General features: G+C 41.2%; 1 protein-coding gene across 1 annotated transcript; it reads right to left on the bottom strand.

Annotated features, from left to right (window-relative positions):
- Positions 1 to 16,575: 16,575 nt before the first annotated feature.
- bmp16 (bone morphogenetic protein 16) lies at positions 16,576 to 24,348 on the bottom strand. The gene is made up of 3 exons (XM_026193650.1): positions 23,851 to 24,348; positions 18,707 to 19,068; positions 16,576 to 17,819 (listed from the first exon to the last, which is right to left on the bottom strand). Exons 2-3 carry the CDS (start codon positions 19,059 to 19,061, stop codon positions 16,756 to 16,758), a joined length of 1,419 nt encoding a protein of 472 aa, XP_026049435.1. The 5' UTR covers positions 19,062 to 19,068; positions 23,851 to 24,348; the 3' UTR covers positions 16,576 to 16,755.
- Positions 24,349 to 26,981: the final 2,633 nt, after the last annotated feature.

Below are 26,981 nucleotides of genomic sequence, written 5' to 3'. Positions count from 1 at the left end.
ACATCCTCCTCATGCTGTGATGGCTACCATATGTCCACACTGGTTTCCCAATAAAAAAAAAAACATTTCCCTTTTTAAACATTATAAAAACACAGGATGGACCTCGGGAGATATAAAATCGGGGTAGGATTTGGCACTGAACACCCATGTGTGGGGACTGACCAGCAGAAGACAGGCAGCGCAAATCCACTGCCACGTCATTAGAAGATGGGGGAAGAACGAAGGACAAAGAGATTTTTCATCATCTACCCAACCACCCATCCATCCATCCCACCTGTGCAAAACTCCCATTCCTCCCCACTTTAATTCCTCCATCTGTTTTCTCTCTTTCCTTTCTGCCTTTTTTTCTTTTCAGCCATAACTTGTTTTGGCTCTCTGTCGCAATATTCTCCACAGTATTGCTATTTTTTTAATGCAGTTCTCTTCCTGTTCTCTCTCTCTCTCCTCCATACACCCTTGGTACCTCATCATCCAACACACACACACACACACACACACACACACACACACACACACACACACACACACACACACACACACACAGGCATTCACACACTTCATTTCTTTAAATATTCATTTCCGTCTGTCTGTGATGTGTTTAATGGAGTTTCCTGTTCCCAGCCCTCCCACTTCCCTGAGAACCGCCATGTAGGAAGTGGCAGTCCTGGCAATGGTTCCTCCTGCCCCCTCTGACTGGTCACATTCCCACCTTATAGAAACAGACATCGATGGGGAAGAGAGATGGACCTATGCCATAAAGGTTACTGTCCATTTAATATTAGTGCTTTCTGGATTCCATCACAAAAAATAATGTTTGCAATAGCATTTTCCCACACAATATACAATCTTTTCTGGACAACCTGCATAACTCTGGTCTCTAATAAACTTAGCATATTACTCTGTTTCACAGCTGGTGGTTTCCCAGAATTTCTCTAATTCTTTTGACAGAAACAATTCCCAGGTTGTCACTGAGGAAGTTATGGCATGTTTTTCCTGAACATAAACACATGAACTTGAATCTGTAAAGTTTGTTTCACACTGTAAAGTATGATCCTTCATCTGGCAAGGAAAAGAATAATTACCTGTGACAGATGAGTAACATTTCCAGAGTCCCTTCGGGTGGTCTGGAGTAATGTGCTACTGAGAGGTGAAAGGGAAAAATGATTAGTGTTATAAGGTTTGGTTACACTGAAAAGTCACAAGCTAAATTAATTTTTATCTTTGGGAAAAATCTGGGGAAATGTTCTGGGAAATGGGCACTAGTTAGGGACTGGTTTTGTCTGTCACAGTTGCTGTGAGCCAATGGCTGTGATGGGGTTGGATTAATTGGCAGGTGTATTTGATTGCAATGAGACTCAGGTCTATTTAAAGCCCACGCTACAAACAGGCCTGGGCTTACTATATGCCGCAGCACAAAGGCAGAGTTGGTTTGCTGAGATCGGGGTGACTGCCGGCCTTCTATTTACAGCGTGATGCTTCTTGGAGGACAATTGCTGTTCCCTGTTGAAGCTGTCAGCATGTAAAGTGTAACAGACTCACAGTATAGCTGGCTCTGGCCTTGGACTGTGTGTTTTATCCACTTTTACAAGTGGGACACTAGACTGTTTTAACCCTTCATTTTTATGGTCATTGCACTAATTACCTTTTAGAATTTTATTGGTTGTCATCTTTTGCCCATGGCTGAGACAGCTGCTCAGACCTAGAATCTGTGTGTTGCATTGCTTCCATACAGTATAAAAGACATGAATGTAAGAGTGGAGTGCTCATTTATCATTTAAAACTTGGAGTGGAACCCATGGACTTGTATAAGAGCTACATAGTCTTAAGTAATGGAGTCACAAAGTGGACACTTGAGGCTTCAAGTGACAGCTGTGGTCGCTGGCATAACATAGCTTCTTGTTCAGAACAATAAAGGGATGTGGAAGTCCCTTAAACTTGCATTTTATCTGAAGGCTTTCCTGATGAGTTTATGGGCTCAGTCGCTCATTTTGGGTCATACTAAATCTTGGTCATAATAGGTTTCACAATGGATGATTGTCTTCGTTCATGTATGTGACCCCATGCTCACTGTCCCTAGCCAATAAGCATGGGTTTTACAGTCAGATCTGGCCAACCTCATCAGATCTGGCGACAGAAGAAGTGCTCATGTCAGGTTTCAAAGCGGGGCTTCAGAAACCAGTGAAAGATGCATCCATTATTATTGTTATACTACCTGTGCTCTGGAGCTTGTCATTGGGCTGTTCTCTGTTGCTACCACAGCATTGTGCAGTGCCATGCAGTTCCCACTGGTATACGTCTAGTTGGTCAGGGGTTCATCCTACAGCGAGATAATGACCCAAAACATAAGTCCAAGCTATGCTAGAACTACCTCAGGAAAAAAACACACGAGATGGTAAGCTTGAAAACATGGAGTAGCCAGCACAGGCTCCAGACTTAAAGCTCGTGTAGCTATTTTGGGATGACCTGGACCGAAGAGTGAAAGAAAAGCAACCTACAAGTGCCACAAATTTATGGGTTATATCTGTTATATCTGCTAAAGGTGGCTACTTTGATGAGTCAAAAGTTTAGTTTAGTCTATAAATTGATTCCATGATTTCTTTTTTTCACTCCAATGGCTTATTTGTAATATGCTTTCATTTCATAGTGCAATGAGACATCAAACTGCATAACTTTCAGTAAAAAATTGAAAATTGGTTTGTTCTAAAACTTTTGACTGGTATTGTATATGGGAGCTATCACCAAGGTTAAAAGAAACAAGAAAAATCTTGTATTTTTGATCTAAATAAGCAAATTCTGTAGATTCTGACATTTTATATGGTGTATGTCTGTGATATGGTTAACTCTGCTACACGATTATGCAAGAAGCTGTATTTTGGAATGTTTTTTATTAATTTTTTTTGTGTGTGTGTTTTTCTATCTTTCCTGTTCTTGGTCAGATTTGGTTCTGTCTTTTACTGCTTTACCACAATCTCATTCTTTCCTCCCATCTGAACCACGCAACGCCTCAGGGTCCCTCCCTGTCTGATACAAAAATAATCTGCTGTATGTTTCAAGTCTCTGTGATGACAGCTCAAGGACGTTCTCACATTTGTGTTTATTTGTGTACATGTCTGTGTATGTTTGTGTGTTTTTGAGGGAAGACGCAATGCTCTTGTACAGCTCCAGGCTTGATTTTCTCATTCTGGCTCCAAACAGACCTGTTATTCAGGATATGGTGTAAGACTGGAAGAGGGTTAGGGAGACGGATCCCAATATCAAGACCCCAGGACAGAAGAAAGCGATTGCTTAATTGTGGCTTGTCATGAACTTGATGTTGATCTTTGGTTTACACTTGATCATTGCTGATCAATAAGCCAATATAAATCTAGTATTAGAGTACAGTATATTTATGTTTATTAATAAATGCACAATGCTTTCAGTTCAGCCAGATTTAAGAGTTTTCAAGCATGAATCATGCTAACGAGTGTGGTCTAGGGCACTCCAAAAGCTTTATTTTGTCTTATTTAGGCATTCAGAGATGGACTTGCTGTTTTGTTTTGGATCATTATCATGCTGCATAATTCAAGTATGCTTCAGCATCAGACCAAAAACTGATGGCCGGACAGTTTGGTAGAGAGCAGAATTCATTGTTCCATCAATTATGGCAAGTCATCCATCACACTACTACTGCCATATTTGATTGATTGTATGATGTTCTTTTTTATGAAACGCTGTTAGTTTTACACCAGATCTAGCGACACTCAGACCTTCCAAAAAGTTCAGCTTTTGTCTAGTCAGTCCACAGAATATTTTCCCCAAATTCTCACATCTAGGGGTACATCTAGTTGTTTTTTGCTAAATGTTAGATGAGTCTTTTTGCTTGTTTTGGTCAGCAATAGTTTTCTCCTGGGAACTCTCTAATTTTTTCCCAGTCTCTTTCTTATTGTTGAATCATGAACTCTGACTTAACTCAGCCAAACGAGGCCCGCAGTTCTTTAGATGGGTTCCTCTGTGACCTGCTGGATGAGTCATCGACATGCACATTTTGGTAGGCTGGCCACTCCCGGGAAGCTTCACCACTGTTTTAAGTCTCCAGGGTCTCGGGTGTCTATCCCAGCTGTTTCAGGCAGGTGGGAGACAGTTCACACCTGGGACATATCACTAGTAGATGACACATATTTATGTTGGTGAAAGATAACTGCAGTGTATTAGTTATTTAAAACTAAATGCAAGCAAAGATATGCTCCAGTAAGAGCAAAAGATTTACGACTTACTCTGTAAGGCCCTCATTAATAAGGTACCAGTGGCACAGACATCCGAGGCATGTATATGCATGAGAACATCTACCAAGCAGCAAACAGAAAGGATTCAGGAATCACTGTGAATCAGATCTATACTGATTTAGAAAATGAAATAGCCACCAAGATGCTGCTGTTATGAAATATATAGTTATTTAAAATAATATGCCCAGGTTGGGCGGTAATGACTGAACGTATGGGTTTACTGACCTTGAAGTTATACTCATAGCAGTAAAACTCGGATTTCTCCTGAGGAATGAGGAGCATTAAATGATGATTTTAATTATTTATTGTACCCTACAGACTCTGGCTGTTTCAAACATTTTATTTGCTTTAAATTGTCTTATTTTCAAAATCGTAACATTGATCTTTTGCAGCTGAACAGCAGTTTTGTCAGGTTGTGAGTGATGCATGGTTTTCTTAACATTCTTGCTTTTTTGCCTATATGTTGATATAATGGATATACTCACACTTCCTCCAGCTTTTGTTACCATTGTGGGTGATGTTATAGAGTCAGCCCTCCCAGCCTTCAGTTCCTGAACAGCTTCCTAAATAAATGAATTCAAATGGAGTGTGAAGGATGTTTATAAGATGTGTTTTTAGCGTTTCCATTCCATGACCACACCACAATCAGGATGTCTCTTTCTCTTCCTCCAAATGAAACCTAATACCATTTCATATTAGCTAAAAATTTTGAAGTGATTTTCACTCAGTTCTATTGTCGGTGATCTTCAGAATAATATGGACACCTGTTATAGTGCTCACTGGTATTACAACAGGCTTTGTTGATGTCCCGTAAGCACTCAGATGGAGCTGCTCCATGGCCTCTTGGCTGGCTTCTCCTTTCTTCCTTCCTACTAGCTTTTGTTGCAATCTGCCAAGCACACACATGCACACATACACACACCTGATCTTGACTCAGACCAGGTTTTTCGGAATCTGCAGGACCATGTGGCGGCTTGTTTTTATTTAAAGAGGGTACATGTTTCCAGTAATCTCAGCTGGACATCTGGTCAATGGTGAAAAGCTGGATTTTAAATTAAAATAAAGTTTGTGTTTTACTAGAGCCAGAAAAAGATAAAAACAGAGAAGGGGACATACAACTGCTAAATAAATAAGAGGAGCTTATAGCAGGCCATGAAGAATATTGTGTTTCAGTGAAAACATTATTTTTAGAGTATCCAGCCACAAACAGCTGGTCATACCTGGCAAATGTAGATATAATAAGTAGGGCAGGATTCCACATGTAAATATGCTCACTTTGACACATAAGCCTAGCTTTGGAGAGCCTGTTCACATCCCCCCAAATTTAAATATATACAGAATTCTGTTAATGAACCTTGATTGGTCAGTCCAGGATTCACAACAGGACCGGTCCGTGGCGGAAAAAAGGTTGGGGACTGCTGATCTACTGTACCACTGTAGCACTGTGCTTCCTGATTTGTGTTACATGTTACATTCAGGTCCGTCAGAAACATTAACAAATGTTTTAACAATGTAACTACAGCTATTGCCTTGACCACTTTTACAAAAAACATATCTTCTTGCTGTGAAAATGATCAGGAAACCCATGGATGTTACTTTTTTGAAGCACACAGCCATCCAGCCATCCGTGTCAGTTTCTAACACAAACAACTGATTTGTGCTTTGTCAGTTACACAGATGTTCTTGTTTTCCACAGATGACAGGATAATAACAACTCAAATGTCCTATGTCTTTAAAAAATACTCCAAATTGACTATGGGATCTGGTCAGATCTGTAATGGATATATTCTTTTCGTAGATACTTATGTTCAAAGGGCTGGGCATTGCTTGTTATTTAGTGGCAGATTAGACTTTTCAAAGTCGTTGGGTGTGTCAGTGAGCTTTTCTAGAGATATCATGCAGTTTATTTAAGAGTACATGAAATCCAAATATGTGGTTTTGGATTAGCATTCCTGTGGTCCCTCAAGAGTCTCGGCTCATCTCTTCATTATCTGACAAAATAATTGAGTCTCCACCAGCCCACCAATGAAGATTAGAGGATATCAGTCTTTCCATCGCTTTGCCTTGATACTGTTCCCACCCTTCCTCCCTTTGGAGTTGCAGCTTATGCAGCTGGAAGCAAACTCTCAGCTACAGGGGAAAGGAATGGAGGAAACCCTTTTCCTCCATACCCGGCCAATGCTTTCTTCCCAAAGGGTACATAATGGCGATGTGAACAGTGGAGGCATGCTGTCCCTGGCCTTCACTTGCAGGGCTGGACGAGGGTGTTTAATGTAACACACATTATCAAGCCTTAAAACCTCAATCCTCTGGGTAGGTGGAAATGTTGACGCTAAATTGGTCATATAGCAAATTTCTATATTATGTATACTAAGTGTAACATAGTTAAATTGCAAAAACTGGAGCTTTAATGAAGCAGTCACATCACTCTGGATTTACTACCATAATTGGCTTTTGCACTTCCTACATTGTAACAAAGAGAAGAAAGAAAGAATACAGACGCTCCAGTGCTATAGGTGGGGAAGCCAGCCGCCCACTGATGAAGCACTGGGAGTAGTCTGTGAAAAGTATTATAAAATGTTAATAACACTACTAAAATAAAACACCGCTGTAGAAAATGTGGAAACAGAAACTATGTGACCATCCAAAGTGAGTGAACTCCCTGCACCAAACCTGCAAGTGTAGGCTGACACCAGCCACTGGGACAGGATTAAACCCTTAGACCAAAACAACTCCAGTTTGATACCAAAGTAAAATCTGACTAAAATAAAGTGCAGTCAGTGCTCTTCCTCAGTGTAGCAAACTGTTACAAGTCAGCTTCGAGGTAACATAACTTTTAGTGTCTATAACACCTTAAAATGAACACATCACAAACAGTTATTGAGTTCTTTGTTTTCCATTTAAAGAAAAAGTTATGAGGAACCCACAAATGATTTTAGTAGCACCGTATTCAAATATGAAGACACAATAAATGATGAAGAATTTAGGTTTTGCTACATATTCATTCTTTACGAAGCATTATTTCATGTCTCATTCCACACTCAAAAGAGAAATTCTAAATACGTCAGTAGGGTGCCAGGACATGATCTGTTAGAGATGCAGCAAACCGCATGATTACTAAACTTGCCACTCTATAACGTCAATTCAAGGAGGATTTACTTGCTTTTCCTTTTCATCATATCGCAAAACAGAATGTCAAATTTCCATGATTCTGAAGACCTTTAAGATTTTCTCTTCAGGTTTGGGTTAAAAGCTTAGCTTTACAGGTTCATTCTTGACTTATTATTTATTAATTGTTTATGCTCATAGATCATGGAAAGGTCAATCTAAAAACAACCAAAGAATAAAAAAGCACCCAGTATTGATGGAGTGAAGAGGAAGGGGACCAGGTATAGGACCAAAAAGTGTGTTAATGCAAAGCCCACAATATGTGGGCACAGACAGTTTTTTGTAGGTTAAGCATGACCATGCCATGACAACAAAAGACATTTAAATCTTAATTTTAAAAAAAGTACCATGGAAGTCTTTGATTTTAACCTTACACCTCTGGTAACCACTGGTCATGAGGGAAAAATGTAAATAAAGTTTAACACATGGGCCCTTGGTTGTACTGTTTTAAATGGTATTACCTCATTTATAAGCCATAAATTAAACTGCTGTTATCGTTATAATGGATTAGTGACAGACAAAAAGATTGTGTGAAGAGTAATGAGAAGTGGAGAGCAAGGGTGGGAAGGTGGAGGGAAAGAAAATGTGAAATCTGGCTCCTATATGTGGGGGAGCGGTAGCTAGAGCCGGACGAGTTAACAGATGTTTTAAAGTGCTAATCTAATCTTTATGCCAGGCCTCCCCCCTCCTCTCTCTCTCTTTTTTTTCTCTTTCCCCTCTCGCGTCTCATTTTTTTCTTCTTTACTCCTTCTACTTATTCTAGAGGGATGCTGGAAAGACTCCAGTCTGTGTTAATGCATCTCAGGAGCATCATGTACTGCCGCTGTGCTGAGCCATGGTTATTCATGCATCTGTTATCAACCCTGATTTCAGACTAAGACACATGTGCAATAGCAATGAGGGAGTCCGCAGTAGAGAAAAAGTACGCTGAAAAATAAACTTGCTTTGTGAAGATGCCTAAGAGTGAAAGGAAGGATTAAAGCAAGGTAAAGATGAGGGTATGTCTTTACAAGTCTCACTCTGGCACCTTTTTGTTTTGTTGACTTTGCCGTTTATTTACGCGCCACCAAAAAGTGTGTTGCGATGGTATTATATGGCTCTGATGCAGGATGAAGGGGGAATACACTGACCTTTTATGTTAGTGGACCTAATAAATTTAAGGCTTAGTCTGAGTTTTAACTCATTTCCTCCTCTTGTCACTCTGTTCCTTGAATTTCTCTGTTGCTTTTCCTGCCTTCCTCCCCCTTGCTGCCTGATAGGAGGGAGGCTTTGTGTCAGACAGTACCTGCATTGAAATATACTGACAGCTCCCTCAGATTTAGCGGATGTACTTGCACAGGAGTTAATGTGACTCCACACAATTTAGCAGCTAACCCAAATCCACGCTAGACAAGAAACAAAGAGGCATTGCCAGCAAAATCCACAGGTCACAAAACCTGGAAACCAAGCCAGAGATTAGAGGTACATGCTGAAGCCTGGGAAGAAATAAAGCCCTAATATTTATGGTGACATAAGCTGTTAATCACTTATAGGTCCACAGATCATTTCAACGGTTTGATTTTCACATTATTTATTTTGCCTTCATGGTTTTTGTCATTATATATTTTCTTGCATCTCAGGTAAATTTAAGGGAATCAGTGAATGTGGTTTAATGCTGGTTGTTTCTTCTCCTATGACATGTCCTAATGCCGATTCCTGTTTTGCTACCCATGCAGCACGTTGAATGTGCAAGTCATAAAATACACTATGATGAGTTCACCCTGGCAACAAGTACCGGAGCTCCGGCAACTCACATCCTTCTGCTGTGCTCGCTCCCTTTTCCTCTGTGTACTACTAACCATCTGGAGAAGAGTGATATCGTCAAGGTAAACACACCAACAGCTGTCAGCCAGGCTTCGCTCTCTCCTGTTGCCATCTCTCGCTTCCTTCATTGCTTGATTCCACCTTATATGTCCTGTTTCAGTCATTCTGCCCCTTCCTTTCTGTTTGTTTCTTGTCTGTTGGCTCATCAGTGGGTAAGCACAGTTGATGGATACATTCGTGCTGCTTTTCCCTTCTGGTGTGGGCCCTGTGAAGTGAGTGATGGAGGACACCAAGGACACAGACTGAGCGATGGGTTCGGTTAATGGCAGATACGTCTGACTTCATTAAAACAACAAAAGATGCAACTTGAGTCTTAATTTTGCATTTTTGGCTTTGCTTTAAATATGTACTAACATTGCACTCTAAACCTTAGAGCGCAAGCTTGGAATATGGCAATGTTGTGTAAGTCTGAAGGGTGTGAAAACATAATGAGTAAGGTTTTAAACGAGGATTTATGAGGTATAACCTCACAGAGTGGTTGAGCACTGTTACATGCAGTAGCGCAGAGTGCAGGGTCATGTTTTGCATCCATTGATAGCTTGTTCTGATTAGTGAAACATGCCAAAACAAGTTCAAGGAAATCATTTTATGACACAATTTAACTGGTTCTACGTAACCAAGTACAATTACAAGGAATACCCAAGGCATACTACATGACAATTTTCACGGAGACTTTCTGGTTCTACTTTAAATGGAAGTCCTGTATGAACTGTATACCAGGTTGTTATGTTTAACTAAAGCTATTATGGCCAGATTTTCAGGCTCACCTTTAGTTTTCCTTCAACTGTGAAGTGGTTTTAATATTAAGTCTGGACAGTTGGCTTATTTGCAGCCTTTTTCAAGGGGGAATTAAGAATAAGAAATAAGAACATCTCCTTCCTTCTCTCTACTTCAGTGGTGCAGTACATTTCCCTGAACACATGCCTTGAGTGTTAAAAACAAATCAGTGGTGGTGAGAGAAAGAAGGAATAGCAAAAAGGATGGAAAGAATGAATGCAATTTCCATTTGAGCAAGGTCAGCATCTGCATTGCAAGACACCTGTAAAAACATAATTTTTCATCCTTCAGCTGTAAGGGAATTGGAAGAGGTAAGGTGGAGGTGGAGTGGAGAAGGCCTGGAGAGATGGACACGGGGTCAAAGAAGAGGGAAAAAATGTTTGATTAACACATCATGCCTACAGATATTTTCACTCAGGAAGGACTGACAAAGAGGAATTTTTGAACAACAGCTGGAGCTCATGTACCTCTGCGTCTCCACATCAAGCCCGCAAGGTTGGAGAACGGCTGGCGAATGCAGCGGCCCTTCCTGACTTCAGGGGTCAGTGTTCTGGCTCGTGGCTCGCCTGCTTCCGGCCAGCCCACCTGGTGTTTTGACTTGCTGCACCTGCCTTACTCTGTGATCCAGAGGTCTAGTTCTTCTCATTCATTTTCAGCATGAGTCTTGCCTTTGAAGCTCAGAGGTGAAACCTAAAACCTTCGCTATCTGTTTTATGTGTTCCAGACTGAAACCACCAACAGCACCACCACCAGCAGCAGCAGCAGAAGCACACAACTGGTATATACATCCACATCTGCTATAGTAATTTCAGACACTATGATTTTCTTGTATGACACACTATATGTATCTAAATGCAATTTAGTGTACTTAAGGGGTTAGCATGATTGAAAACTGTTTCTGATGTCCAAAAGGGATTTTTTGTGGCCATTAAGGGTCGTTGACCCCAGCAGTATAAAGCAATGCCCTGAATCTCCTCTTGCTGGTATATCACTGTCATCTTGGCTTTTATTTATTACAGCTGTTCGAAAAACCTGCAGGCCCAGAATATATGTTGCTGGGTCTTCTTGGTCTTTCATAGGCTTTAACAAATACAGCTGATATTACTTTAGAAATATGTGAAATCAAAAGAGCACATTTATAGCCATCAGAGTTATTAAATTCCTAAGATTTATTGTCTCACTGTGGCTTATTATTTGTTTACACAGACTAATTTATTCAGGCATTATAATAAAGTTTAAAAATGTAAACTCTTACACCGTCATAGTCATTCAAACTATGCCTTAGACAGATATTCATACAGGTTTCATATGTACGGTGGGTGGGCTGTACAGTTGACTTAGCAGTGGTTTTTGTGGACCAGGTTAGGGAACAGGGGACACCAGGGATTAACCAGGTTTTCTCCATCTGTGTCTCCCCTTGGCTCTGTTGGTGTGAGTGGAAATAAGCCAGTCATCATGAACTCAGCCTGCACTGTAGTAAACCAGGAAGCAATCCCCACGCCTCAATGACATTGCTTATATTTGACGGCTGGTATATGATACAGAAGAACTCTGATGTGGTCCGAAGTTCAGCTGCAGCACTGATTACTGACACATTTCACATTTACATTTCTAATGACACTGACTAGGAGTAGATTTTTCAAAGGTGATGTTTTATATATAACGTATAATATTTTGTTTTTGTTCCCGTAAAAAATGGTAAATGGCCTGTATTTGTATAGCGCTTTACTAGTCCCTACATTGTAGCCACAGCAAAATAGAGGATCACATTAAACATTCTCTAAGTATGGATGGGAAGTAAAAAGTGAGTGGTTGATATGTATCCCATGTTAGACTTGTAGCCTGTCTGCGCCAGGGTGCTCCTCGCCTCGATCTCATGGTCAGCTGGGATAGTCACCAGCCTCCTCCTGCAACCCTGAACTGGAAACAGAGATAAGAAAATGGATGGATGTTCCTGATAGGTCATAATTTAAAGTATCAAAAACTATCAGTGGCACTTTTATCTACATCTACAGCTACCTTTAACCTGATGTCTTTATACTTCTGTGCAAAATCTGAGTTGAATTGCATGGGGACTTGTGAACATGAAGGGTTGCCTGTCTCGCTGTATGACCTGGTGACCTGACTGGGGTGTACCCCACATCTCATGCTACGACAGCTAGGATAGCTTCGAGCACTCTCTGTGACTCTTGGATGAATGGATAAGGAAATGAATAGCTGGATTAGCTATATAACTAATAAGGATTTGAATATAAATAACGATTTTTTTGTGGTGATTTCAAAAACTATAGTCAGTATCTTGATTCATACTCAATCACCCAGGTAAGTAAACAGCAGGTACAGCCTCTTGTTCATTCAGGGGGCAGGTTTCAGTCATTGTGCAAATGTACTGTTTATAAGGTTGGGGAAATTTGCAGTCAGCTGACACTGAACAAGTCACTTGGATGAGTGACGAATCATTTCTCCCACTGAAAACTCTACGTCCATATGAACAGAATCAACCTTTTGGGACGAGGAAAAAATACATCAATCTTTTGAGAAAGATATTTTGACTATATAAGCTATACTATTAAATTATTACAACGTATTTCTCTGAGGCAGACTTTTATATGTGACTCATCGATGAGCGTTGAGGATGTCATCAAAAGAAAATTGTCGTCTGGTTTTAATAATCTTGAGAGACCAGTGCCCCACATTATGAAATAACATGGGTCATTTCTACCCTCTTCTACTGACCTCTGATCTGTCTGGAATATATTTTAAAAAATCCAGACAACTGCTCACAAGTGTGGCAATGCTGCCCTCAGTGCCCTGTAACTGGGAGTAATCCTCCACCGCACCTCTCGAGTCCTCAAGCATTGATTTATGGAGAAGGTGATCCTCTGGTGTGACTGGGTCAAGGCTGCTGCTGCTACTTAGCTTTAAACTGCACACACCTGACAAGATAAGAGTCATCATATCCTGTCTTTATCCTCTACAATTTCACCCTTACAGATTTGTAATCAGAACAACTATGATAGAAAGGAAAAGAAAAGATGTTACCTGGCTTTTGGCCTCACTGCAAAATTATTAACACATAATGAGGACAGTTGAGTATGCTGCATTTAAAGCAATCACATTTTTTATGTTCTTAGTTATTATACAACATTTTCCAGCTTGTTCTTATGAAGACTTATTTCAGTCCTTTAGTTGTGAGGAACAAATGTACGATTTAACAACGAGTTTGAGTCAAGTACTTGGAGAAGTTTAGGGGTCAGGCTGGCAAGCAAAAACTGTGGCAGCTTGGGCAGCTGACTGAAAAAACGTCAGGTGAGGAAAAAGTGAACTTGATTAATGTGTAATTTTCAAAGGGGATGCTGAAGGATCAGAGTGATAAATGAGGCAGTGGGAGGGGTTGTAGGTGAAAGAGTGAGTAAGGGTCATGAAATAAAAGAGGCCAGAGGTTATCGTCCAACCACTGCATGAGTGATGACGTGTTACAGCACATGCTGAAATGCACTGGCAGTAACCCAGAGTGTTATTCGGTACAATGCACATGTGAACATGAGATCATAAAACACATGTGAGGTGCACATCTTCAGCTGCTTATTTTCATGGCCCTATTTATCTCATCTCTCTCTCTCTCTCTCTCTCTCTCTCTCTCTCTCTCTCTCTCTCTCTCTCTCTCTCTCTCTCATGCGCACACACACACACACACACACACACACACACCTACCTGTGCACTCCTGACAGGTGTTGAAAGATGAAATATACAGGGGAAATGGGTTTATAGAGTTCCGGCTGTATGCTCTGGACAGTTACCACCAATGCACTGCTTCACACCCAGTACGCATGTGCAAAATTGGTAAGGTAGGGTTAGGTCCAGATATCTGTGACTTCTTTTTGACGCCTCAACACACTTATTTAATACACATATTGCCATGCCTGCACACATATCTACTTCTAAAGATGTAATGCATACATCGGTAGTGGTATTTGGTAATGGAATGTTTTAAATGCATAGGAAATCAGCACAATCTGAAATCTCATCCTGTTCTCTTCTGTGGAGGCAGGACTGTGAAAATTAAAGATATTACATCTGAGAGCCTGGATTGCTGTAGGAGATATTGACAGGAGTAGGCACAGATTTTTATATTTCTGTTATCAAGAAATGGATCAAAGAGGAAATACTTATATCAAGGCAATGAAAACATGAAAAGAGATCTAAAAACAAATGATAAAGATTCAACTAGCTTAAGGGGGATGCGTTGTTTTAAGGCAGGGTCCTCCAGTTAAAAACGCAACAATGCTGTTCAGTTAGTCTGACCCCCTCCATTCAATCCTTCTCGCGACCTCCATTGATACATGTGATCAAAAGCATGTGTGTGGTGTTCTTGTTTTCCTGAAACAGTCAGAAGAAATTTCCTCTTTTGTTTAAATTTAGATTAGATTAGATTAGATTAGATTAGATTAGATTAGATTAGATAGAACTTTATTAATCCCTCGGGTGGGTTCCTCTGGGAAATTCGATTTCCAAAAAGCACAGCACCGACAGAAGTTTCAGAGTTACAGAATATTATATATATATATATATATATATATATATATATATATATATATATACATACACACACACACACACACACACACACACACACACACACACACACACACACACACACACACACACATATATAAATACAGAGACAATATAAATAAAATATACGAAGGGGATAAATAGAATAAATAGGAATAAAAAATAAAAATACAAGTGAATGAATTGCACATTTCGAGTATTGAGTCTATTGCACTGTTGACTATTTACAAAGGTATTGCACAAAAAGGTATTGCACAGTGAGGTGAAGAGGCACTACAGCTTAGTTGTTCCCCCCTCCTTTGTCCTCCTGTTTCCCCTCCCTCTCCCCTCCAGAGAGGAGTTAAACAGTCTGATGGCGTGTGGGACAAAGGAGTTTTTAAGTCTGTTAGTTCTTGTCTTGGGGAGAAGCAACCTGTCACTGAACAGACTCTTCTGGTTGTTAATGGCCGTGTGCAGAGGATGCCCAGCATTGTTCATAATGTCCATCAGTTTCTTTAGTGTCCTTTTCTCTGCCACTGTCACCAGAGTGTCCAGCTTCATGCCGACCACAGAGAAACCAGTCACAGTGTCATATCGTGCTCTCTGTGGGTTTCCTCTTTCTGCTCCAAGTGACTGAAGAAGAATATATATATTAAAGATATTTCATGCATTTGGGCTCCCGAAAAGGAAAAAATAAAAGTCTCCCACCAGTTGTGCTGTTTGCTCTGTTTATTAGAGGTATATTGTCAAACATTTTACAAGCTCTTGCTTAAATGTTTCCATTTAGAGAGAAGAATGCAACACTGAAACATTTACCAAGCTCAGCAGAGAACACACTTATAGCCCCTGTTTGAAAGGCACTAAAGTCCCTGTTTTAATATCAGTCATCCTTTTTTTTAAAAAACATCTTGACACATGCAGACACAACTAGCTAAGACACCTGTTGTTACACACGTCAGTAGCTACAATACACAGAGCTTACAATTGGCTTGTTAGTTGAGCTTTTGTAGGCCACACCACTTACGTCTGCTATTGTGTGTTGTACACTTAAAAGTGTTCAATGATAACATGAGAAGTAACACAGACTGTTAATTCAATACACTGAACATTTGCATGGATGTAAAGCTACCTTAAGTCACTTCATTTGGATTGCAGACTTTTAATATGCTGTATGCTCTATTGAGTGCAGGTATCTTAAATATGTTAAAGATTAAATACACCATATTGCAGCTATTTAAATAGATAACGTGTCTTTTAAGTTAGAATCAGGATTCAGTGGATTTATATATAATCACAAGACAACTATCACTGGATTTCCTCAGTCTGCAAAATAAATTTACAAAAAAAGTCTCTTTTATTTAAATAATAATGTTAATAGTACATTCAAATAATAGCATAATAGTTCCTCAGCATTATTGTTGTGGTTTTTAAATAGCTTGACGAAGGAGTGTTTGTGAAGGGGTGTATTATTTTATTACCTTTCATAAAAACATATGAACCCTTCTTCCCAGTTCAAATACTGCAGAAACAACGCCATCTCAAAGTCTGGATGCCACACTGGTGCCATCGTCATATTGCTAATGCTGCCGATCATCAGTAAGTCCATCAGAACAGTAAAGAACTGTGTAAACCCTGCTCTAAAAAAGCTAAGCACATATGCATGTGCCTGTCAGACAGTTTTTGTCAAAGCTAGATGTGTAGCAAACATGAATATACACTTCTGCTGTAATAGCAACCAGTTGGTCGATGATGTGCACTGTTGCATTGTAGCTAAATGGGAGAAATTAAATGACAGAGCACTTGTTCCTCTCCTGTTTTGTAATTACTTTTTAGTCGTGTGTGTGTGTGTGTGTGTATATATATATATATATATATATATATATATACATATATATATATATATATATATATATATATATATATATATATATATATATTTATATTGTTGGTTTCTCTCTCATCCCTTTCCCAATCTTTCACTCATCCTTGGTATGTTGCTACATTTGTCTCTGTCACTCAGTCTGAAATTAGTTGACTTATAGAGTCTCTTCTTGCCTTCTCTCATCTCTTTTCATGCTTCTGTTGCTTCTGTGTTCCCACCGACCACGTGAGTTTGTCACTTGGAGCTCACTACCGACAGCCGCAGCCCTCCACAACCATGTCCTGATAATTTTTCAGCACAACTCGGTCTTGAGAGTCCAGGTAGAGCAGGGCGATGGGACTGAGAGAGGTTGGGACGCAGCAGGCCCGGGGCACTGCTCCATTCACAGAGTTTACCAGAGTTTGCACCATGGCGTGGCTTGAGGAGTTCATGTGGTCAGCCAAAGGAAAGCGACACTCACCCAGGCAGAAGAAGGCGTCGTAGCCACTGGGTGCAATGATCCACTTTTCCCAGCCCACGTCATTGAAATCTACATATAGTGGATGGCGGCGGCACCTGTTGCGGGAAAGGCGCTTCAGTTTTGCAGAACGACCACCGTTTCTTTTCACCCTTCCACGTTCGCTCCAATTGATTCCTCCTTTGTCATCCGCCCAGCTCGGCACAGTATACCCCATTTTTTTGTCCCTTCCCCAGATTTGGTTTCTATTGAGATCCTTGTTTTTATTCTTGACCCTCGCCTTTGCTCCTTTTCTCCTCTGGCCATTACCAGGGTTTCTTCTGCCATGTTTGACTAAAGCCTGTCCACGGCCATCATGACTGTAAGTAACCAAGAGGGGTCTCTCTTGGGCCCAGCTGTGATCGTCTTGTCCCACAGATCTGCATACCCTCAGGTGTGCCTCTTTTGATTTCTCTGTCCCCTCACTTGCAGCAGAAGAGAGGGTCTGCTCAGGAAGTGAGGTGGTGTTGTTTTCAGGTCTGACCTCCAGGAGGAATCCTAGGCTGCCAGTCCCAGCATGGGCCTTATGTAGGAGTTCTGCACTAAGACTAAAAGCCTCCCAGAAACCACTTGTTTTATAACTACGGAGGCCATTGGTGAGTAACCTTGTTTCCAGCAGAGTGGGCTCAGGGTCCTCATGGTGCTCAGTGAGGTATAGGTTTAGTCTGTGGGGTCCAGGACCCAGAGCTGCTTCGTCACTGCGACGGAGGCGGAGCTCAGCAGAGAGCACACTCTCATCTTGAGGGATGGAAGAGATATTGAAGGAAATGTGCACTCTGGTATGATCCTCTGCACCAAGACTGTTTCCAAGGGGCTCTAAGTGGAAGAGTGACAAAGCAATATAACACTTTAGTAAGACTTTATTTGAGCAATAGCAGGAAAATTGTCAGACTATATAACGTAGTCAGCAAATAATTTAACATTGTTGTTTTTTTAAAGAAACTTAATTTAAAAAAAATGAAATCTATATCAGATAGATTTTTTTAAAAGAAATTTACATTACATTTACATTATACATTAACCTATAACACTAAAAGCCTTATAGTTACAGCACGTGGGTTAGTTCCTTTATGGATTTTCCTCACAAAAATGCAACATTAACTAATGTCATCCTCTGTATTATCAAATAATTGTACTGGCAAAAGTTGGGAATTCCTTCAGTGGTGCTACAGGATTACCTGAGCCTTCAGATTAGATTAAATGACTGTGTGTGCTCCTCCTTTGTCATTTTCTTAGTTTGGAGCAAACATGTCTGACAGGAATATGCAGTGTTAACTCACTGATGGTTCACTGATAATGAACCATTATCGCAGGTCTGCATTTATTCTAGCTTGTTTGTGCTGAAATAAGGGCAACTGGGAGGCAAATATGATGGCCAGGATAGGCCCAAAAGCAAATGTTTCCCTGGTGAACAGGTTAATCCAACTATGATGAGAAGAGTCCCGAGTCTATATTTTATCTTAGTCTAAATCTGATCTCATACATGTTTTGAAAAAAACTTACTACACTTATCTCGTTTGATAGTGTAGTATCTTATTTTGACTGTTCAAAACTGACATACAAAGACTTGCAAAGGTGTGTTACTGCCATAAAGGTTCAAAGCTAGAATCAGCTCAAACAGTTAATTCATATATCATGAATCTAGTTTGACATCAAGAGGAATCACCTGACTACGTGCCATCTAATTGTGTAAGTAAGCTTACCATTGTGGTGGAAGCTGCGTATAGTGTTGGCCTCCTGGATGTGCTGACTGGGGAAATTAAATGAAGGGTCCTCTACTAGATGGTACTGCTGCTGGTGGAAGTGGTAAAGATCCACGAGGTACCGTGGCACTGGCACTCCAGGCCTTGGGTCAGGCTGAGACTGCAGCCCCAGTCGGCTCAAAAGGAGACTCTGGATGGTCTGAGCCAGACCGGGATCCCGGAGTGACGGTGACAAAGCGGAAGGTGTGGGGTGCACCCTGCCATGATCGATCTCGCTGGTGTCTCCACCCTGGCGACCAGACGAGGCATGAGGTAGCAGCAGGACCATGAGGAGCAGGAGGTTAGGAGGGAACATGGTGGACCTGGAGGGAAATGCGCAGGTGAGGAGAGGTAATAAGGTAGAGAACAGAACAGGAAGAGGAAGTGGAAGAAGAAAGGAACGCATACAAAGTAACCTAAACATCAAAGAAAAAAAATTGCGACTTCAGGTCATGCACCACTCTGTCCTTCCTTCTGTGTGTTTTAAATAAGAATTTAAATCATATGACATAATGACACAATATAAAGTATTGCTTGAAATCTGCAAAAGAGATAGCCCCAGAGAGATGCTTCTGGACTCTGTATATTATGCTTATGTCTTCTCCTTCCTGGACACACTAGTTTCTCATCAGTCTTCAGCCTTCATGTGGCATATGTTCAAGAAATTTACCATTCACATGTCCATAAGAAGTTGTTTGCTTGCTACTCCTGGTTGTAGAAACAGTGCTACTTTGTTTTTTCTTTGTTAATTTATTGCAGGCTTCTTCCCCTGGAGATCCATTTATCTCACAGGACACCTAAGCAGCAGTAATTAAACAGTCTCGATCTGTAATTTAATCATGCTGCATGTTTGTGTGTGCTCTACTCTAGTAGTGCTGTTTGTGTGTGTGTGTGTGGATGCCTGTGATGTGTTTGGTATTTACAGAGACCTGATAGAGTGACATGTAGCCAGATTTTTTTCTTCCTTTTTTTTTTCAAATGACTTGAGAAAATACTTATTCAAGAATTAAGTAGCTTTTTAAAAATATTTTTTATTTGAGGTCTAATTTAATTAACCCCTTAATTATAGGAAGATTAAAGATGTATCTCAGGCATCAAATAGCAGACCTAAATGCTCAGTTTAGTCTGATGTCAGGGTAAATTCTGGTATTTTAATTACAAAAAACAAAAAAAATAGTGCCGCAATAAGTGCTCACTGACTGTAAGCCAGCTGAATAATTGGACTTCATGTCTTCTACAGTGATGTGATCAAAACAAATGAAAGCTTTTAATGTCACAGTTTTGAAAAATATGAGCTTTGGGGCAGCATTACTAGTAATGCCACTGCAAATCAATCAAAACAAATCTGCATTAGTTAAATCATGAATTCAAGGCTGCCGTCATGCACAGAGGTATCCACCACACAATTACAATTGTGTTGTTTTATTTTGCAAATAAAACAAAAAGAAAAGAAAGACAAGAAATGGGACATCCGTAATCTCCCTAGAGTTTAGATGTGCATGCACTGGCATGCTCTGCTCAGCACACACGTTGTATTCCCAACGTTGGGTCATCCACAGTTAGATTCATTTGCACCTGCACAGCCCAGCTGCATGTAACCTCCCTATTTCTTCCATATTCCTGCCTGCTTCACTCACTTACTGCACATACAAATGGGTGAAAAGATTATATTCGCAGTCACTAATTTGACTTGAAACCCACAGATGCTGCAAGAGCACTCTTTTAGCTACACTTGATTGTGTTGGCAGGGCATTCAGTGCTGGAACGCGATCACAGACAGGGGTCACACAAATACTACTGCGACCCGGCCAACACCCTACATCTCTGTAGTATGAGTGTTAATAAGTGAGTGAATAATTGCAAAGCAGCAAGGTAATGGCTAGCTTGACCTGAAAAGGAGCTGAGATGTTAAAGGGTCAGTGCAAAGGTGCAAAACTTGTTTACCAGGCAGAAAAGAAAAATCTGCACTGCAAATCAGATGAACTGCTGCACAGTAAAGAAGAACAGAACAATAAACCCCATCTGCATCTAAATTTATGTCTTTTGCAGGACTTTAGGTTTGGCTTTATCTTTTTTCTCGTCCAAGTGCTCACCTATCTCTCGCTCATTCTCGCTTCTATCTCTTTATCTCTCGCCTGTAAGGGACAGAGAATCGATTAGGGCCTCTACAGCGAGATAACAGAGGAGTTTATGACTGAGTAAACACATAATGACGCTGTAATGACAGCTAATCTTACCACGCTGTCAGAAAAAAGGTTAAAAGGAGGTCACAGGTGTGAAGGTGTGTATTTTTTATGTATATGTGACTGTGGGTATGTGTACTGTGTGTGGTACGTGGCTCAAAGGGCAAGCCTGGGAAAATAAGCCACCTCTAGCGTGGGATTGTTGCTAGCTGGCCATTAAACACCACACCCAGTGCTGTTTCACCTGAGGCAACGCAGCAGAGGACAATTACAGATTAGGAACTGCCGGACAACCTCTCCCATATATTGTGGAGGCTTGTAAAGCAGATTAAGGACAACAACACCACATCTCTCCTGTACTTTCCTCACCTACAAAACCACCCTGAGGTACAAAGGTTAGGTTGTCACACAGAAGGGTGTGTCACAGCTGCAGCGAGGAAGAGGAACAGGGGCAAAAACAGAGAAAGAAGTTTGGAAACAGTGTCCTACACTGCTTTTCAGGCTCTTTGTTTCCTCCCTGGGTGTCTGCCTTATGAATGGTTCAATCCACTTTCAAGGGAGGGCAAAGAGCATCCAGACTTAATTTAGATGTTTTATGTGTTCTGTGCATCTGAGTGGGTGGCACCCAGATGTCAGCTCATTCAAGTTGGCTAGAAAAACTGACATTTTTATGATTACATTCCCCAGTTCCTTATTTTATCTCTGACTTGTTTATACCTTTCCTCTGGCTTAAACAATGAAATGTTCTGGAAGGATAAATGAGGAGAGCCGTATAATGAAGGGGGTCAGGGATAAGGCGAAATGAAAGGTATGGAGTTCAACAGCCGTGTTTGTGTGTCTTTCCCCTCTGTGCTCAGCCTATGAGACTTATTATATGTGACCTGACCTCATGAGCAGACAGCTGAGTGACCCTGGCATGCGGCGGACGAGTGTGGCTGCTGGTCTGCCCCGCGTCTTTCTGAACTCACTGATTAAAACCTCTGACCTCTGACATCCGTTTCTCTTTCTGCCCCTCTTTTTATCTGTTTATTTCAAACTCTGCTCCCTTTCCCCTTCCTCCTTCCTCCTTGCATTCCTTGAACTTTGTCCTTTTGTTGTCATACACCACCGTATATAACCCTGTTTTACTTTTCTTTAAGCACAGTCCCTCATGTCCCCTTCAAACCATCTTTTTTTCCTTTATTCTCTTACATCTTTTGTTCTTCCCTGTTAAAATGTCACTTTTCATGCTTTTCTGCATCACCTTCCCATTTTCCTATGGACTTTCTCCCACTCCATCTCCCCCATTAGTTCCGCTCTTTTTTTCCTAGGTCTTAAAATGAATGGTGTTTTTGCGGAAGAGTGCGGCAGACTGTTGCCGGGCCAGGGGGCCGGAGTGTCACCACAGCCGGCTGATTTATCCACTGCCGCTGTCTTCATGTTACGCCTGGTCCCTCAACTTTCCCTTCCTGTTGTTCTTCCCGTGTTTCTTTTCCTAAATTCCTCCTCTCACTCTCCCTGATTTCTCTCCCCCCCTTCCAAGCTCTCATTTTTCTATGCTGCCGTCCCATTCTTTCAGAACACGATACGTGCAGCGTACATGCCACAGGGTTCATTTTCAGGCTCTGAGCTAACTCATTTTCTTGAAACTGTGCCATGTCGGATAGCCTCATGGGTCCAGATATGATGTGCAGTGTGCATATACACACCTGGGATCACTTCTGAGGATACATCTGTACTGGCTAACACTTTTCCCCCCCATTAAAATGTATAAAGTGAACATACAGTCACTATAATTAAATGTGAGGTTAAGCCTGTACCATACTCCCCATACTTAACTCATCATTAATGGTTTACTCTGGGCTGTGGAGTTAATACATAATGGGGGTGGGGTGAAAAATGTCCAAAACAGTTGCAGTTGTGGCTCTACTTTCTGAGGCGTAACAGATGAAATCATTAGAACAATATTCCAGGTAGGCTGCTGTAGAGTTTTATTGGAATCTATTAGAACAGCACTCTAATTCATCCCAGCTGGACTGATTAGTTGGTTAATGACCCAGGCGTCCATTTCTGCTCTACACATACAGAACATACACGCACTTGGATACAAATGTGTCCGAGCACAGAGCACCACAGAGCTTAAACACAGGCTAACAGCCAGGCAGAGTGAACCTAACACGGAAAAAAACTTGCCAATATATGTAACAGTGAAGGGTTGTAAAAATGTGAGACAACTTTGATATAGATTTAGAGTTAGCTCGAAAACACACTGTTTCCACAGCTTAACTGTAAATTGCTTTTTCTGGCTGGTCACATCTACATGCACATGCCTACGTGCACTGTTTTTTTTGGCTTAAGTCTCAATTGTGAGGTAGAACAGAGCATCAGTAGTTCAGCATGTATTCACAGCTTGTCTCTTTCATCCTCTGTTCCTCAGCCCGGGATGCTGCACAGAGATCTCACAAGTGCATTGTGGTTAACAGGAGGCCCTACTGAGGCACAACACTGTAACAGCATCAGTGGAAATACTGACATATCTAACCCATGACTGCTGAAAGCTCAGAGACTGCCCTCGTTGTGCGTCTGACAGCTAAACCGATGTGAAATACAGAACAAAAACACACCTCTGCTTTTCACATTAAAGCTGCTGAGCAATAACACTGAGGGCCAATTCATACTTCGCATGTTGCACAGCGTTGGCGAGTTACGTCATGCTCTTTGAACCCATAATGGGCACATTATTCTCAGACAAGTTGCTTACCTGACAAGAGGTAGATTGAGCAATACAGTGGGCCAGCAGTGTATTCATATACACGAGTGTGTTTTTCCCAGCGGAGACTAATGGTTTCAGCAGTGCAGTTCCTGTGGCCTGTGGTTTGACAGACAGATCTATGCATGTGTGTGTGAGAGACAGAGACAGAGGGACAGGGATGTAGTACTCACGTCCAGGTGTAGTGGGATGTATGCAGAGTCCATGGTTTATCCTTGAGCTCCAGTGTTACGATCCCTCGGCTCTCACTCCCGCTCCTTTGGACAGAATGGAGAAAGTGGACTGTTTACCTCTGTCTCTTTACCTCTCTCAGAGAAGCCAGTGCATGTCTTTCCTATGTCTCTTATGCAAATGTACTGTAGGTAAAGTTGCTTGCTCCATGCTTCTCTCCCTGTCTACTCCCTCGCTCAGCTCCTCATCCTGTTGTCAGTGTCAGATAAGCAAACTCTTAAAAAACATCCACTAGCTTCCCCTCTGCCTGCCTGACCTCTGCTAGTAGGCAACTCCCTTTTCTCTGTCGCCTACACTTCCACCCTTAGTTGTTTAAGACAGACTGGTACCGCTGCTAGAAGTTGCAAGAGGAAAATGTCTGTCTGTCTGTCTGTCTGTACTGTATCACAGGCAACAACTCCTTCTTGTTCCTAAACCTTACTATGTCTCTCTGCTTTCCTCTCCACTCTGTTCCTCCCTTTTGTATCTCCTCCCCCTTCCCTCTCTCTCTTTTCTTGCTCACATACATACACCTACACACACACTCTCTCTCTCTCTGTCTCTCTCTCACACATGCACACACACTTTTTCCTTCTAGTGTCCAGCTGGTAAACCCAATTTAACTCTAAATGACTTTCCTGACCACTCAGATTCTCTCAAATAGTGATGTCACTAAGATCGGCCCTAGTACATTTACAGGCTGTTATCTCTCTCTCTCATACACACACGGAAACACGTACACACATACACACCCATACACACACAAACACATGAGCATGAAAACTTAGAGATATGATAATGTGCACGCCATCACAGTAAATAACATCAAAAGAAACATACACATTTAAATGCACAAAACACACACAAATAAATAAATGAAACATGTTCAAGAGGGACTTTAAAGTCAGCACACACATGCAGACTAACTGTTTTCCTCCTTTACCAAACTCACCTGCGGCGTTTCGTTGGCAACATTTGAATTTTTCCGCCAACATGCTCGCAGACAGTCTCTCCATCATTATAAATACGAGGCCTCATTACTCTGAATGAGAGCGAACGGATTCGGGTACAAGACAAAAAGCTATGAATGGATGACTCATAAGAGCTTTCATGAAGTCACCAGAGCTGAGTGCCGTGATTGGATGAAAGTAAACATCGAGGGGAAAAAAAAGAAAAAGAAAGAGGCTGCACTTCTACACTACGCAAGGTGCATTCGTCCTTCCAGCACAGAGCGGGTGGCGGGTTGAATTTGTATTCATGGGGTGGACCCATGAGAAAACGTCTCTTTAGGATGCACCGTCTCACATATTAGATCTCATCTGGAGAATCACTTGCCCACGTTCCTGTGCTCCTCCTCTCTGTACCCTCCACTTGCTCTTCTAGTCCATTCTCATATAACCCCCCCCCCAAAGAAAAAAAAAAAAGACTCATTCACAGACCTCATTCATCCCAAGGCTGTGTGACTGTCTCTGTTGCGCTGTTGCTTTTCTCTTGCAATACACACTGCTGTGATCGGAGCATTCAGTCAAAGTTTTTTGAGGTTCGGGATGGTTTGTAGTGAAAGAATCTTTGACCTGTGAAAGAAGAGATTACATAATGTGAGAGATATATTTATGTCCTGTTTGGTGCTTCTCACTACCACTATGCTCCTATTAGAAGCTGGAATGAAAACATTTGTACAAGCAGATCTTCCGTGGTTAGGTTCTTCTAACTCAACATGACCTCTGACCTCCATGAGGAGTGGTTTAATTGGTTTGATTGTGGATACAAAGGAACTTTTTGGCCTTTGCCACCTCTAAACAAATGTCAACTTCACTATCAGTCAGTGTGTAATTTCTTAGACTGACACAATTTCCTTCAATTTCACTTGGTTCTTGGGTCTGTTGTAGCAAAAAGATATTTGAGGGCACATTGGCTCAGATCCATGTTCTCCGAAAACGTTAGAGCACTTATGCAAATATGTGATGTCTTGATAAATCGAGCAGATATTTGAAGTTTACACAGCACCATTCTCACATGAAAATATCTTAAAAGTTTATTTTGTGACCAGAAAGAGTAATATTTCAAACTCCGCCACTCTGTGTTCCTCCGCCGCAGCCTCCTTTGAGTTTTGGACGAAATGGATTCTGGGATATTGCATTTCGTCATTTCGAGCTGATTGGAGACCAAAACAGCCAATCAGATTTTTTTGCATCCAAGTCTGTGATTGGCTGGTTTTGTGGCACAAATATAACGGTATACAGAAAGAATTGGGCACGCACAGGCAGAAATGTTGAGAGCGCAAGCAGCACATTGCGAGCAAGCGCAAGTGCAAAACCTGAGTGAGAGGGGCTGCTATTGTGTGTGTGTGTGTGTGTGTGTGTGTGTGTGTGTGTGTGTGTGTGTGTGTGTGTGTGTGTGTGTGTGTATAATAGCAAACACTGGAATACATAATTTGCACGCAGCAATGAATTTTGTTCACTCAAATTTAGCTTTTCTTCGCTCAAAATAAATTTCTCCTCAAAATGCAACACTTGCACCTGCAATTTTTCTTTACGTGCGCTCAGAATACTGGCACAAAAAATAACGCCATATCCACTCTGCTGTTGCAACAACTTATCTTATCTTATCTTATCTTGTCTTATCCCCTGGTCGCTGGCATCAGGTGAAATGTGTTTATTGGCAGATCATTTATAATTTGTTGGTCCGAGAAACCACAAAGTCCTCTTGATCAATCTGTTATCCTCTTGTATGCTATTCTATTTCACCCCACCTAAATCCTTATCTGCTATTCCAGTTACTTTACCTGTTGGTACTGATTGGTAAGCCAGTCTAATATTAAAACTGATGACCTACCTTACAAACAGCTGTTGTTTTTACTTAATTCAAGGTAAAATATGACAGTTATATCCTAATACTTATAACTCCTAAGTGCTATGTCTTGAAAAGTCTTCTTTTTTGGTGTACTTAGGAAGGCTCTTAATCTGGTACTTGAGATTAATAAAACATGTTGTAGTTGTGGCATATTGTCCTGGAGATCAAACTCAGAAGAAAAACAGAAAGAAAACATAAAGCACAGATTCACAGACCCTTAAATGCACCACTGGGGAGAGTC

Source organism: Astatotilapia calliptera, chromosome 14 (genome assembly GCF_900246225.1).
Source record: "Astatotilapia calliptera chromosome 14, fAstCal1.2, whole genome shotgun sequence".
Taxonomy (NCBI): domain Eukaryota; kingdom Metazoa; phylum Chordata; class Actinopteri; order Cichliformes; family Cichlidae; genus Astatotilapia; species Astatotilapia calliptera.
Note: the sequence above shows the minus strand (reverse complement) of the source record. Positions and strands in the feature narration are given on the sequence as shown.